General features: G+C 49.9%; 1 protein-coding gene across 1 annotated transcript in view; it reads left to right on the forward strand.

Annotated features, from left to right (window-relative positions):
* The window catches only part of ANKMY1 (ankyrin repeat and MYND domain containing 1), a 57,947-nt gene extending 42,800 nt beyond the window's left edge, over nt 1-15,147 (forward strand). Inside the window, exons 16-18 of the mRNA XM_065410806.1 lie at nt 8,582-8,736; nt 12,656-12,709; nt 14,951-15,147. Of these exons, the coding sequence (XP_065266878.1) occupies nt 8,582-8,736; nt 12,656-12,709; nt 14,951-15,147 (406 nt within the window). The remainder of the gene's footprint in view (nt 1-8,581; nt 8,737-12,655; nt 12,710-14,950) is intronic.

Below are 15,147 nucleotides of genomic sequence, written 5' to 3' on the forward strand. Positions count from 1 at the left end.
CAGAATTGCCTTAAAAACAGTTAATGAAAAGCTAAGAGGCACTGAAATACTTAAAAATTATATTAATCCTTGTGGTGCTTTACCATGTACAATGAATACCTACACTAGCTAGCCTGTAAGCCATATCTTGAGCTGTTCTTCGAGTGATTGCTCATGTGTATTCCACAATAGGTATGTGTGCTCACCACATGCACCAGTGCCGGAAGTTTCCCCCCTAGCAGTACCTGTAGGGGAGCGCCCCAGCGACCCCTGGAGTGGTGCTTCCATGGCGCGGTATAAGGGGCGCTGTGAACTCCCCCCACCCTCAGTTCCTTCTTGCCGCCAGTGAAGTGCTTCGGAAGTGCTCTGCTCCAGCTTTGCTATAGTTCGTCCCCAAAACTGCTTGTTCGTTCAGTGTATGGTACCTGTAGTTAGTTAGTTAGTTTAGTTTAGTTAGAGCGCCCGGGCTGGGGCATGCCCCACGCCCTGGGTTTTAAGGTGTGCGACACTTGTAGGTGATCTGTGCCACTGAATGATCCGCACGTGGACTGTCTGCACTGTTTGGGGGAAACCCATCTCAGTGATCGCTACAAGATTTGCAAGTCGTTTAAGCCTCGGACCAAGAGAGAAAGGGACATTAGGCTCCAGGCTATTCTGATGGAGTTGGTGCTGACCCTGGCTCCAGCGCACTGCTCCGAGTTGGCACCGGGCACCTGGCTCCAGTCGGCACCGCTCCCCATCCATGGGGCACGCCAAGAAGGCTAGAAAGAGGCCTTCTTCGCCATGGCTCCGGAGTAAACCCAGGACAAAGGCTAGACCCATGTTGGAAAGTCCTCGATCCTCACTGGCCTCTAGGCCTCTGACTCAAGTCAAATGGAGTAGCCCGGTCCATTCGGAGCAGGCCTCCCCAGATGTCCAGATGCCCTCCACGCCGGAGGCCCTGCAGGCGGCCCATGATGTTATGTCCATGACGGTACCAGGAGCACCGCCAATGTCGGCCCCACGCTCCAGAGGCAAGCCGCTGCTGGGATCTCCGCAGTCGCCCCTGGCTCGGTACTGGTCTCGGTTGAAGGAACGTTCCCGACGCTGTTCGCTGCCCAGCGACCGTTCAGGGCAAAGTCCACGTGGATTGCCCTCGACGCCCACCAGACTGTCTGGTTGGGTTCCATCTGACTGAGACTCTCGACACCGCTCCGCCTCGAGGAGTGAGCACTGACGGGACCGAGGCAGACGTCGCCAAAGGTCCTTGTCTCGGAGGGGTTATCGCAGCTGGTCACGGCATGGTCGTCAACGTCGTTCCCATTTGGCATCCTGCTCCAGGACCCTGCCATGGCACTGCCTCCGCAGCCCCGGGTGTCGATCGCCATCGTCCCGCCGTCGCGGGTCTTCCTGTCGGAGCCAATCACAGAGCAGCTGTTACCGACGGTACTGGTCCTCCACGTTGGGATCACGGTCCCATGGTCAGCATCGCTCCCAGCACCGCCGCTCCTCCCGGTCCGGGACAGCGGCAGGTCATATGTCAGCCTGGCCTCCCTTCGTAGTCGTCCATCGATGGGCCAGGCCAGCCAAGCTGAACAACCAGCTCTGCCAGTGCCTCAGCAGGTACAGTGGCACCGGGCCCCGTGGCCGGCCCAATGGTACCAGTGGGCACCATGGCCCCCGATGCAGCCCCCGGTGGGGGCTTACTTGGTGGCTGGAGCATCAGAAGGACCATCGGCCTCCCTCTCCAGACCTCCGAGGAAGGAGTCGGTGGGACGTACATCCTTGTGGTGGTGGACCCGCTGGTGCCGGTCGACACTCAAAGTACCACGCCGGCCTTCTCGCCCTCCCTGGATGAGGCAATTACGGCCCCGCCTCCCTCCGTCCCGCAGGAGGACTTTAGAGCCCACAAAGAACTCTTAAAAAGGGTGGCATCAAGCCTCCACCTCCAAGCAGAGGAGATGGAGGAGCCCTCGAACTTCCTGTTTAATGTGCTGTCCTCTCCATGAAGGGGTGGCAAACACCGGCCTCATTGGCCCCCATCTCTAAGAGAGCGGAATGCAAGTATTTTGTACCCGCCAAGGGACACGAGTACTTATACACCCATCCTGCTCCTAACTCCCTGGTGGTTGAGTCGGTCAACCACAGGAAGCGGCAGGGCCAGGCCTTACCCCGAAAAATAAAGATTCACGGAGGCTGAACCCTTTTGGAAGGAATCTTTATTCGTCCTCGAGCTTCCAGTTACGGGTGGCGAACCTCAGGCTCTCCTGGGCCGGTATGAGTTCAATCTGTGGGGCTCCCTGCCCAAGTTCGAGGACTCCCTCCATGAGCGTGACAGGAAGGAGTTCAAAGCACTGGTGGAGGAGGATACAGCGGCTGCCACAGCAACCCTGCAGGCAGCTTCGGATGCAGCGGACACGGCCGCACAGTCCATGGCCTCCGGGGTGTCCATAAGAAGGGCGTCATGGCTCCTGCTCTCTGGGCTGTCCAGCGAGGCGCAGACCTCCCTGCAGGACCTCCCGTTTGACGGCAAAGCTCTGTTTGCGGAACAAACGGATACAAAGCTGCATGGCCTGAAAGACTCCCGTACGACTCTCCAGACTCTGGGTCTCTATGTTCCGGCTCAGGCTAAACCTAAGTTCAAGCCGCAGCAGACTCCTGCTCAGGCCACCCACCCAAAATACGAGGCCTCTTATAAGAAGTCGCAGGACTATAAGAGGTGCCCACAGAGGCAGTCTCGGCCTGCCCCCCAACCTGGGTCCTCCAAGGGCAAGCAGGCGGGGAAAAAGCGGTTTTGACGGGATGCCCGGGGGTGCCCTGCCAGTTCTCATCAGGGATCCACCCTCAATAAAGCTTCCCTTCTCCAATCAGTTGTGTGCTTTCCTCCTGGAGTGGTCGCGGCAGACCTTGGACCAATGGGTCCTCAACACCATCTCCTGGGGCTACACCCTCCAGTTTACTGCCTCCCCGCCCAACCACTCCCAGTCCCCATCCCTCCTGGGGGACCCCTCGCACAAGGCTCTGATTGAGCAGGAGGTGGGGCAGCTCCTGGGCCTAGGAGCGGTGGAAGCGGTACCCGGGGAGTTCAAAGGCAAGGAGTACTACTCCCGCTATTTCCTTATCCCGAAGGCCAAAGGGGGGCTCAGGCCCATCTTGGACCTGCGAGGCCTGAACCAGTACATGGTGAAGCACAAGTTCCACATGGTCTCCCTGGCCTCCATCATCCCCTCCCTGGATCCCGGGGACTGGTACGCCGCTCTTGATCTGCAGGACGCGTACTTCCACATTCGTATATTTGAGGGGCACAGACGCTTTCTCCGTTTTGTGGTGGGGCAGGAACGCTACCATTTGGCCTGTCCACTGCCCCCAGGGTATTCACGAAATGTAAGTCGGTTGTAGTGGTCTACCTCAGGCGCCAGGGATCCAGATCTTCCCCTATCTGGACGACTGGTTTGTCAAGGGTAGCTCCTGGTCGCAGGTGCAGGATCACATGGCGCTCCTTTGGTCCACGTGCACCACTTTGGGCCTGTTGGTAAACAACACCAAATCCACGTTACTCCCGGTTCAACGCATAGAGTATATCGGGGCGGTCCTGGACGCCTCATCGGCCAGAGCGTCCCTCCCACCAGACAGGGTTCGAGACCCTGAAGGGGCTCATCGACACGGTCACAAGGTTTCCGGTGACAACAGCCAGAGCGTGCCTCCAGCTCTTGGGTCATATCTCGGCGTGCACGTATTTGGTCCATCACGCCAGACTCGGGTTGGCCTCAGAGTTCTCCCAGGCCAGGGACAGGATGGATAAAGTCCTCACGGTACCCGAACCAGTGATCGCCTCCCTATGGTGGTGGTCCTCCCCGAGAAACATGCTCCAAGGGGTCCCGTTCAGGGGCAGGGACCCGTCGCCCGAGCTGGTGTCCAACGCATCAGATCTGGGATCGGGGGCCCATGTGGGGAACGTTCAGACCCAAGGTCTGTGGTCGGCTCGGGATCTGACCCTCCACATAAACGTCAAGGAGCTCAGGGTGGTACAGCTGGCGTGCATGGCCTTCCGCTCGCACCTGGAGGGCGGGGTGGTCATGGTCCTTATGGACAACATGGCCTCGATGTTCTACATCGGGGTTCTTAAACTGGGGGTCGGGACCCCTCAGGGGGTCACAAGGTTATTACATGGGGGGGTCGCAAGCTGTCAGCCTCCACCCCGCTTTGCCTCCAGCATTTATAATGGTGTTAAATATACAAAAAAGTGTTTTTAATTTATAAGGGGGGTCACACTCAGAGTCTTGCTATGTAAAAGGGATCACCTGTACAAAAGTTTGAGAACCGCTGTTCTACATCAACAGGCAAGGTGAGGCCTGATCCTCTGCCCTCTGCCGCGAAGCCCTCAGGCTGTGGGATTTTTGTATAGCCCACGACATCTCCTACAGGCCTTCCATCTGCCGGGTGCCTGGAATGCGCAGGCGGATCGCTTGAGCAAGGACTTCTCCTCTCAGCACAAGTGGTCTCTCCACCCAGAGGTGGTGCACAGACTTTTCCATGTGTGGGGAACTCCCCAGGTGAACCTGTTCACGACTCGGCAGAACCATCGCTGTCCCCGGTTCTGCTCTGGCGGAGGCTGGGATGGGGCGCTATCTCCGATGCCTTCCTCCTGTCCTGGTCAGGCCAGTTTCTCTATGTCTTTCTCCCGTTCCCGCTGATTGGCAAGATCCTGGAAAAGATAAAGACGGACAAGGGCCGGGTCCTTCTGATTGCCCCGGCATGGTCCAGGAAGCATTGGTACGGAACCCTCACGGGCCTGGCGGTCGCACTACCCTGGCCATTGCCGTCCCGCCCGGACCTGCTCTCCCAGGGCCAGGGCCTCCTCCTCCACCCCAACCTAGCGGCACTCCACCACACGGTGTGGCTGCTCAATGGTTAGGTAGGGAGGAAAGGACATGCTCAGAAGGGATTCAATGTGTCCTCCTAGAGAGCAGGCGGCCCTCCACATGCCGAGCCTACTTGGCAAAGTGGTCTCGGTTTTCCAGATGGGCGGACGAGTGGGACGTTTCCCCGGTGGCCGCCCCGATCTTGGTGCCCTCGTCAGCCAAGGTGCACCTGACGGCCATATCGGCCTTCCATCCGCCGGTGCAGGGCCACACGGTATTCTCCCATGCTATGACTGGCCGATTCCTTAAGGGGTTGGATTGTCTCTTCCCATATGTTAGGCCCCCAGTCCCGCAGTGGGACCTAAACCGGGTGTTGACCCGTCTCACAGGGCCCCTGTTTGAGCTGCTAGCCACATGCTCTCGGGGAAGGTTGCCTTCCTGGTTGCGATCACGTTGGCCAGGCAGGTCTCGGAGCTCAGGGTCCTGACCTCCGAGCCCCCGTACATGGTTTTTCATAAGGATAAGGTTCAGCTCCGCCCACACCCTTTGTTCCTCCCTGTAGAGGAGTGGACTCACCTCTGTGGCGTCTCCTGCTGGTGACTTCGGGGAATTAGCTCATTCCAGCTCCGGAGCGCCCTCTGCAGGCTGGTGGTCCGCCTGTCCTCTGGCCCCCGTGTCCCGCCCTGGACCCCAGTGCCCTTGTACCTGGGGTGCTGTCCCCTAGCAGTAACTCCTCAGTCTTAAGGTCTCCCCTCCCCAGGGAACCCCCACCCACTATTCCCACCTCGCCTCAGTATAAGGCTACTGCCAGTCATCGTCTAGCCCCACGCTCTGGGGAAGTCTGCAGTATCAGCCTACTCATCACTGGCAAGGTTGGGTTTGGACCTGCTGCCTTGGCCTACCCCTGGACTGCCCTTCTGTTAGGCCGCAGCCTGGGGCTTTCCAGGCTGGAGCTCCCCAGCTCCTCTACCTTTCCCCAGCCCTGCTCCACTCATGTACCCGGTCTCTAGCTTCCTGCAGCCAGGCCCTTCTCTCTCTGAATGCAGAGAGAGACTGTGTCCTTGCTTCTGGCTCCCAGCCTTTATAGGGCCAGCTGGGCCCTGATTAGGGCACGGCCCAGCTGCGTCTGCTTCCTCCCAATCAGCCCAGGCGTCTTGCCCTTCCACAGCCCTCCTCCAGGGCTGTTTTAAACCCCTCAGGGCAGGAGCGGGTAACCACCCCGCTACACTCCCAAAGGTGGTCTCCACCTATCACATGGGTCAGGACATTTTTCTACCGGTCCTCTGCCCCAAGCCCCATGCGTCCAGTGAGGGGCGCCACCTCCACATGCTGGATGTGAGACGGGCTCTAGCTTTCTACCTGGAGTGGACTAAGCCGTTCAGAAAGTCCTCGCAACTGTTCATTGCCTCGGCCGAGCGCATGAAAGGTCGGCCGATCTCCACTCAGCAGCTCTCCAACTGGATCACTTCATGCATCCGTACCTGTTATGACCTGGCGGGAATCGCTCCGCCATCAATTGTGAAGGGGCACTCGACTCGGGCACAAGCCTCGTCGGCTGCCTTTTTGGACCACGTCCCCATCCAGGACATTTGTAGGGCTGCTATGTGGTCTTCAGTTCACACGTTCACTTCGCACTATGCGATAGTCTCCCAAACCAGGAAGGACGCCGGGTTCGGCAGGGCTGTGCTCCGTCCTGAGAATTTGTGAACTCCTACCCACCTCCAACAGATATAGCTTGGAATCACCTATTGTGGAATACACATGAGCAATCACTTGCAGAAGAAAAGACAGTTACCTTTTCTGTAACTGGTGTTCTTCGAGATGTGTTGCTCATGTCTATGCCACATCCCGCCCTCCTTCCCCTCTGTTGGAGTTGTCTGGCAAGAAGGAACTGAGGGTGGGGGGAAGCGTGCAATGCCCCTTATACCGTGCCATGGAGGCGCCACTCCAGGGGTCGCTGGGGCATTCCCCTAGGGGTACTGCTAGGGCAAAAACTTCCAGCACCGGTGCACGTGGCGAGTGCGCACACCTATTGTGGAACAGACATGAGGAACACATCTTGAACACCAGTTACGGAAAAGGTAACCGTCTTTTATCTTGTCAAATCTCACGAGCTAAGCAGGGTGAGCCATCCAAATACTGTCAAGGAAATCAGTGCTGTAAAGAGTTAGTGGTGGAGAGTCAGTAGGCAGTGCTTTTTTTGTCTGGGTCCATACTGAACCAATAATCCAGCATGGTGATCGGCCCTCTATACTGGTGTGAGATTAGGTGATGAGTGTGGAGTGGGAGGGTATCTTTGGGATGAGATGAACAGAGGTCCTGACCATTGTGGTTCTTAAAGATCCCAAGATGCTTTTGAAAGGTACAGGGGTATTTATTTCTAGTGCCTAGGCCACATTGCAATGGGGTAAGTACATTTTGCCTATCTAAATATCTCCTGCAGCATCAATGGGATAGAACAGAGGTGGGCAAACTACGGCCTGCGGGCCACATCCGGCCCGCAGGACCCTCCTGCCCAGCCCCTGAGCTCCTGGCCCGGGAGGCTGGCCTCCCGGACCCTCACCTGCTATTCCCCGTCCCCCACAGCCTCAGCTCGCTCCGCCGCTGGCGCAACGCTCTGGGCGGCGGCGCTGCGAGCTCCTGGGGCAGCACAGCTGCAGAGCCTGGCCTGACCCGGTGCTGTGTGCTGCATGGTGCGTGGCTGGCTTCAGCCGGGTGGCGCGGCTTTAGTGCCGCTAGCCACCGGTGCTCCAGGCAGTGCGGTAAGGGGGCAGGGAGCGGGGGAGTTTGGGGTGGTGGTTGGGGGCGGGGGTGTGGATAGGGGGCGGGGCGGTCAGAGGGCGGGGCGGTCAGAGGGCGGGGAACAGGGGGTTTGAATGGGGGCAGGGGTCCCGGGGGGCAGTCAGGAAGGAGAGGGGGGGTTGGATGGGGCGGTGGGGGGCAGTCAGGCAGGGGTTCCGGGGACAGTCATGGGACAGGGAGAAGGGGTGGTTGGATGGGGCAGGGGTCCTGGGGAGTCCATCAGGGAACAGGGGGGGTTGGATAGGCAGGAGTCCTGGGGGGGGTGCTGTCAGGGGGCGAGAAGCAGAGGGGGTCAGATGGGGCGGGGCCGGGCCACGCCTGGCTGTTTGGGGAGGCACAGCCTCCCCTAACCGTCCCTCCATACAATTTCCGAAACCCGATGCAGCCCTCAGGCCAAAAAGTTTGCCCGCCCTTGGAATAGAACATTCTTCACTTCTTGTCCTAAACGGATGGAGAGTTGCTGTGGTGCAAACAGTGTGCTCCAGCAGTGACTGTGTTGTGTTCCTCAGTACTAATGAGGTTTTTACAAACCTTCTCCAAATCTGATTACTTGTATTTGTGACCTGCTGCCAGATTTAATCTTGCATAGACACTCACTCCTACATTTAGTACTGGAGAGCGAGCCAGTGCAAGGAGCTGGCTGGTGTGCACAATGAATTGGCAAATGAGGGGGCTTCAGTAAGGCCCTTCAGCTTTGGGCCTGTTGCCTTTTGGTACACTTTACTTTGCATTGCTGCTTGTGTTCATTTGTTCCCCAGATAGCAACATAAGCACTGTGATCCACCACAGTGCCTCGCTCCTCTTGGTTACCTTGGTGGATGAGGGCAGATTTTTACCCCTGTATTGTGAGACATTTTGATTTCCTTTGCTATGTAATGTGTAAATATGTTGGCAAAGTCATGAAAAACAAATAAACATGAACTCTCCTGATGGCCCTTCTCATGCTATTTCTGTTCCAGGCAGCCCTTCTTTAAATACTGCTACCAGTGTGGGCGGGCTATAGGGATTCGACTCACTCTTTGCACACGCTGTTACGAGATCTTCACTTGCAGCAAGGCTTGTAAAGTCAAAGCCTGGAATGAGCGTCACAGGCGCGAGTGCTTTGGAACTACAGGTAGGTTTGACTGATGATACCCCATAGAGTGCAAGGAAAGCAAGGCATGTACGTTGAAATACGTTGCTGAAGTGTATGGCCTGTTTTTAATGGTATGTTATTAAATGTATGTTAGTTAAACACTAAGGCAAGATAAAATTCATAGCAACAGGTTTAAGTTAATATATCAGTTGACCTTGAGTGGGCTCATACTTATTAAAATGGTTAGATGTAAGAAGCTTGGTATAGTAGCAATAGCATTGATTTCAGCCTAGGAGACTTTTTAAAGGTGAACAGCAAAGCAGAAATAAAAGTTAAGTTACAGTGAGCACAGATTTCTGTGCCTCAGGCGCCCAATAAACCAGGTTATATGGGCATTTCAGCACAGAAATAACCTTTTGCTGACCTTTATGCAATTAAAAATGAAAAGACTGTGAAATCCTCTTCTTGGTCCACTGAATCACACAAATACCATGCCTCTCACTTCAGCCCTTGTAATCTGCACTATTTGTATAATAACTATAAAAAATATACACGCTGATACAAGAAAAATGTTCTACACATCTGTAGAAGACTTGCATAATGAAGCGATACAAAAAGGCAGACTTGCTGTCACTAGGCCAGATGCTCATATATTTGACTGAATGAGAAATCTCTCGAATATGAAGGCACATATATATAAAATGGTGCTGCCATTCTATGACTGAACTACATTTTAGTGGCAACTCAGTACACGACTCTTCCCTCTGGATCTATATTAAACCTGTGGCTTGGGAAAATGCTAGGTCTGTGCTGTCAGAGACTAACAAAATGGAAAAAGTGCACCCTGTCACTTGTAGCCTCTAAAGATCCCTTGGATTTTTCACAAGCAAGGTTTAACCTTGTCCTGCCAAATTACAATATGGATTATTAAGTTTTGTTTACTTGCAGTAAATCCCTTCTGCTTTTTTAACAGGATATGATGGTGTTCTTCATATCCGATCATTAAGCTGTTGTTACATTGCTTGTGCTGTTTCTGTATTTCATTCTACAGATGGCAGCTACATTTCTTTTGTTGTATATACTTGGTTGTATATGCCTGTGCTATATATAAAATGTACATGTGTTTGTAGATGCTTTAGAAACCCTGGGGATAAAGGAAGTATAAAATGCTATATCATTACTGCTACTGCTTCAGTGCATGTGGGAGAAGAAGGAAATACGTACGGGAAAGAACACTAATTGCAGTACACATCCCAAACCACCAGATGGCAATAAAAACTATCAAATAATGTGGTAGGTGCTAGTTGAAAAATCAATACAACACGTTAAACAAAAAGATATTAAAGTTTCCCAATAAGATCTTGACTACAAGAAAACTAAGTTCTTGACCAACCAGCGTGATGCTGACCTTGCTAGAATATGGTCATTTTTTGGCTCCTTCATCATGCTGGCCAACCTACTGTTGCATATTGATCACAGCAAACAAGTCAGGACAGTGGGAAGGACCTCTGCGGAGCTGGGACAACCTCTCCTGTGACAGTAATAGTGACCACTTAATGCAAATGAACTTTTTCCTTCCCATGTGAATTAATAATAAAGACGAAAAAGCAACAACAAAAAAGCCATATTCAACCTCATGGATCTTGTTTACGTCTTAAGAAATATGACAGCAGCATGATCAGAAAAATGAAGTGTTAAGACTACAGCTGAGATATGATTAAATAATATCCAGGCAGTAAACAGCAGTGAAGTTACCATTGTGTTGGCTCCAGTACATGTAGCTGTGTTGGAGGATTCTGTTGGAAAAAACACAGACCTTCTGTGTTATAAGTGCCAAAAATCTAAGACTTCTGCTAAAACTTTCAGGATGATGAGCCTTCAGTCCAAGCTGTTCCTTGAGTCAAGAAGCTACATCTGAGTGCTACATTATAACTGGAATGTCAGTGATGGAAAAATTCTCCTGAATCATATTCCTTCAAAAGCTAAGAAATTCTGGCGTTGGCCATCCCAAACCATTTCTACAAATCCCAGATATCCTCCTTTTAATAATAGCTGCTTATCATTTTGAAAACAAAATTTGAAGCTTGGGTTAGGAGCAATCAAGATTGAGCTCAGCAGAAGTACTTTATGATATTAGTACTCTGCATATATTCACTTGCTGAGTTGTTGCAAGGGAAAAGCTCCAGATTGGCCAAGAGAGGTTTTGTGACTGCCTTGGTGAGCTGTGATAGCTCTATTGTAAAATGCTGCTATTCATCTCATCTTCTCAGAACAGCAAGACCCATCTAGAGACCTACCACTTGACCTTTATTTATGTAACCAAAATGTTGAAACACAAATGGGAAATTGAAGAAAAATGTCTAATTAAAAGTGATGGAAAATTTTGTGCTTAGCAAAAAAAAGTTGAGGGCCTGGCATCAAAGGCCAATGTTAGTCAGCTTCCACTGGGAATCACTATATTGATAAATAATGGTATTGGCTATAAGAGTTAGACATGCAGGGAGTAGCCATCAGACTGTGAAGACAAAATGGTGGACTGGTACCACGACGGCCTTCAAAAGCAGAACAAGAGTAATACAGGCTCTTTGGAAAAGAGCAGAGGACTAAGAAAACACTTGCTGCCAACACAATCGACTGTATGTATTTTATACACACCTGAGGACATCGGCACATCTTTGGAGCAGTGTCTTTAACAAATTCTAGTATTTCCAAACCTTTGAAATGGCATGTGTGGGTTGCACGTTGCAAAGCTGGCTTTTGGCAGATGCTTTTTTAATGTATTTGCTACGCCTAGTCAGAGTATAGTGCTGACTATTGTAGATGTTTCTTTTTGAAGGTTTTATTCTGCCATGAAAAATGCTAAAGGTAGAGTCCTGGAGACTACATTCAACTTGTCTGCAAGAGCGGTACTGTATGGATAGTCGCTGTGAAAGTGAGTTAGTCTCTGAACCCCGTCAGTGTTTGATCGCTACTGAAAGACTCATTGAAGGGTTCCAATTTGTACAAGGTGCAGCCGTGGTTTGTGGAGAGCTGACTTGTTCTGTATGGGCTGGACTGAGACTACAAACACATTTCACACAAGCCAACAACCCACTGTTGATGGGAGCAATTTTTCAGTCATGCCTAACTTGGCTATATTTCATATGGTGACTTGTAGATGAAAAACTCCATATGTCATAACCAGATCCATGAGCAGAGCCAACCTGGAGGATCATTTTAATTGTTTTTGAAGGAGCTGTATAGAACCTGTCATGAAGTTATATCATCTGAACATGCTGTGATATGGATTAATGGCACGTACCTATGACGACGTTCCTTTAGATGGAGGAAGTGTTCACTAGGCTGGAGTGTAGAAATCATACAGTTAGTTGATTATGAACCAGTACCTCATGCTATAGATCACTCTGGAGACTGCAAGGACTCTTAAAGATCCCCTTATTTCTGATTTTCCCACAAAGTAATGAGTTAAAACTGGAAGTGCCATCAGACATAATCCTTACCCCACCCCCAAGAATTCCTGTGTGATAGCTGTGATTTTTCTGCAGTGAAAAAGAGTAGGAATCTGGTGAAGTCACAACAATGCCACTCACTGCTCAGCGGTAGATCACTGAAAAGTTGGCATGCTCCCTTTTTAACTTTATCCAGAGATTTCTTTTTAAAGACATGTTCCTTGTGTCGTGTTGACAACTTATTCTGTGTTTGAAAATCTGTACATATTCTTTATGTCAAAGTTATTGTACAACTGCAAATGTATATGCATATTGGGAAATGTAATGTAATGATTTCTTTGTGAGCAAGGATTCATAAAATAAATTTTATTGGTATTTATGGCTGGTAACAACTTTTTAAAACTGCTTAGAGTGCAGCAGAAGTGGTTGGTCCCTTGAAGTAGTCACAATATAATCTCACAAGCGACTATTCTGAAATGTCTTTGCACCTTGTTTTATTGCTGCTGAAGGTGATTCATCATTAACGGACTCTGATCAAGACAACCTACAATCTGAGGTTGAAGGTAAGTCAGTTTTGACTATTAACATCTTGTTCATCATTAAAAAACTGTTGCATACACTTTTTGGTCCTTTTAATCTCATTCCAGCGATTAGCTCAGTGGTACCAGTCTCACACATTGGCTTTTAGTCTTCAGAATAATTCAAAAGTTTAAATTAGTGGAATTTGCAGGCATTTGTTTTTTATAGAAGCAATAAGTAAGGCACTTGCTAGTGCAGACTATTTACTTGTTAAGAGAAAGCTTCTAAAATAGCCATTATTGTGGAACTGTAACTGGTTGTAGCTCATGGAGTGTTATGGGCGAGAAATTGCTGCAGCTGCTTTTAAAGAAAAGAAAGTAAAAAAGCTATTTAGTTCCAAGACACATGTGATAGCACGTCTATCTCAACACTGCCCAGCAAGTTCTTTGCTGCAGTACTGAATAATAAACTATTTGTGTCCCTGATGCCCCTTGTGTATGTGAAAGGTACTGGGTCATACTGCTTCCATGGCAGAGAAATAAGCCAGCCTGAAAATTCCAAAGACTTTCAGTCATAATTTCCATAGAAAGTGTAGCGCAGCTTGGCCATTTCTTCATCACTTGTAATACATTTGTAACAAAGACTGGGCTAATAGAGAATTTGTAGCTAGCTACACTGATCGCTTTAAAGGGACCCCATCAGAAGAATCATACTACCACTCTTCTCTAAATAGTGATAAGATTGATCAGTAGACTACAATCTCTGGGAACTTCTTGGGGTAGGGGAATGAGTCTGACAAAAGAGGGACCCAGATGAGTATCCTATCATGTAGGCATCTACACCTAGGGGCAGAAATCTTTATAAACTCCAAGGAAGAGCTAGTGGTCATGTTTCCCTTTCAGCCCCTTTTTAAAGTGCTAGCAAGTCTTTATTGTTTGACTTTCCCTTTTGCACATGGCCTATCCTACTGAGCTATTAAGACAGGAAGAAGTGGCTTTTGTTCCCACCTCTGTGATGTACACAGACTTACTTAGCCAATAGCTTAGGCAAGTGCAACAACATGATTTGAGTTACAGGTCTGACTCAAGACAGATTTTTTTGAAAGCCGCATCTATTGAAGCCAGGACAGGTGCTTGGATACTGTCTTTGTGCCTGCTTCAGTTGTCATGAAGAGACAACTGAATGCCTTGCTTTAGCTAACTAGGCCAACTGAGAGCGTTGGAAGCTTTTGGGGTGAAGCTCCCACTATTCAAGCTTCTTGCTGCTTAACGGTTGTCTTTAGTGTCTCATTTCTGCCACTTCTGGCCTGTTGCCCTCTCAAACATAGTGGGCTCACACTACTTCAAGTGAGATAATAGCGTATTTTATTGGGGGGGGGAGGGGAGAGGCTCTCTGTTTGCTTTGCCATCTTTTTATCTTTACTGTTGTATTTTGTTACATTTACATAAAGACCGGACTAAGGGGGGGAAAGTGGCATTACTACTGTATGCCAGGACCAAACTATCAGTGCAAAGTTTTGCTTTTTTTAAAATATCACGAGTATGACAAACTCACACACACACAAATAAGTTCAGAGTTAAAGTGACCACCAAGCAAGGCAATGTTTTTGCAATCATTCATGATTATGTGAGGTAACTCTCTCTCTTAACCAGCTGCCTCATTCCTGATTCATTGTCAGGTCTTCAAACCTATTGTTGATTTGCCTTGCTAATGTAGCTTCCACATTAAAGATGAATGGTAGCCTAAACTGAAGAATCTCATGAGTCAGTGGTTGAGCTTTTTCCACATCTAGTGGATTTAGCCACCTCTTCCATTTAAAATGATCTGATGTCTAAATAAATTTCTTGGACTATTTTGAAATATCAATCTACGTCTTGCAGGCTGGTTTTTGGGTGCTGTGTGTAACCTACGCTATGTGCTTAGGAGCATTTCATGGTTATTTTGTGCTTTACTTTGTATTTTAAACATAGTGATGTTTTTGATGTGGTGATGTTGGCAGTTGAGGTAGCTACCTAGCAATTACAGGCAAGCTCATGTTAATGCCGACAACTTGCAAGTAACTTTTCACATTAAGAGACTCTTAGAAGTAGTAATGGAGGAGAAACATCAGTGCCCTACACTATCCCTTTAAAGGCCAGCAGGTACATAGTTTCTGTCATGTTTCCATGTTGCTTGTTAAACCGAGTCAAGGCTCAGTAATTTTGAAGGCTTGCAGTTATGTCCAGTTTACTGTTCCAAGGAAACCAGTGTTCCTTCAGAGGCCAATCTATTATTTATTTTTACAGGAAAGCATCAATTTAAGACTAAGTCGGGCATTTCAAGAGAGAGGCAGAGTCCTGTTGGCAGAAAGGGAAGCGAGGGAAGAGGCAGAAGAGATGTCTTCAGGAAAGATGACAAGAAGCCAAGTCCAGGCAGACCACGTGCAGCGGCTGATGACATGCGTCCAAATCTTCCTTACACTGGGAATTATAGTTACAATTAA

The sequence above is a fragment of the Emys orbicularis genome, chromosome 9 (genome assembly GCF_028017835.1).
Source record: "Emys orbicularis isolate rEmyOrb1 chromosome 9, rEmyOrb1.hap1, whole genome shotgun sequence".
In the NCBI taxonomy this organism is placed as follows: Eukaryota; Metazoa; Chordata; order Testudines; family Emydidae; genus Emys; species Emys orbicularis.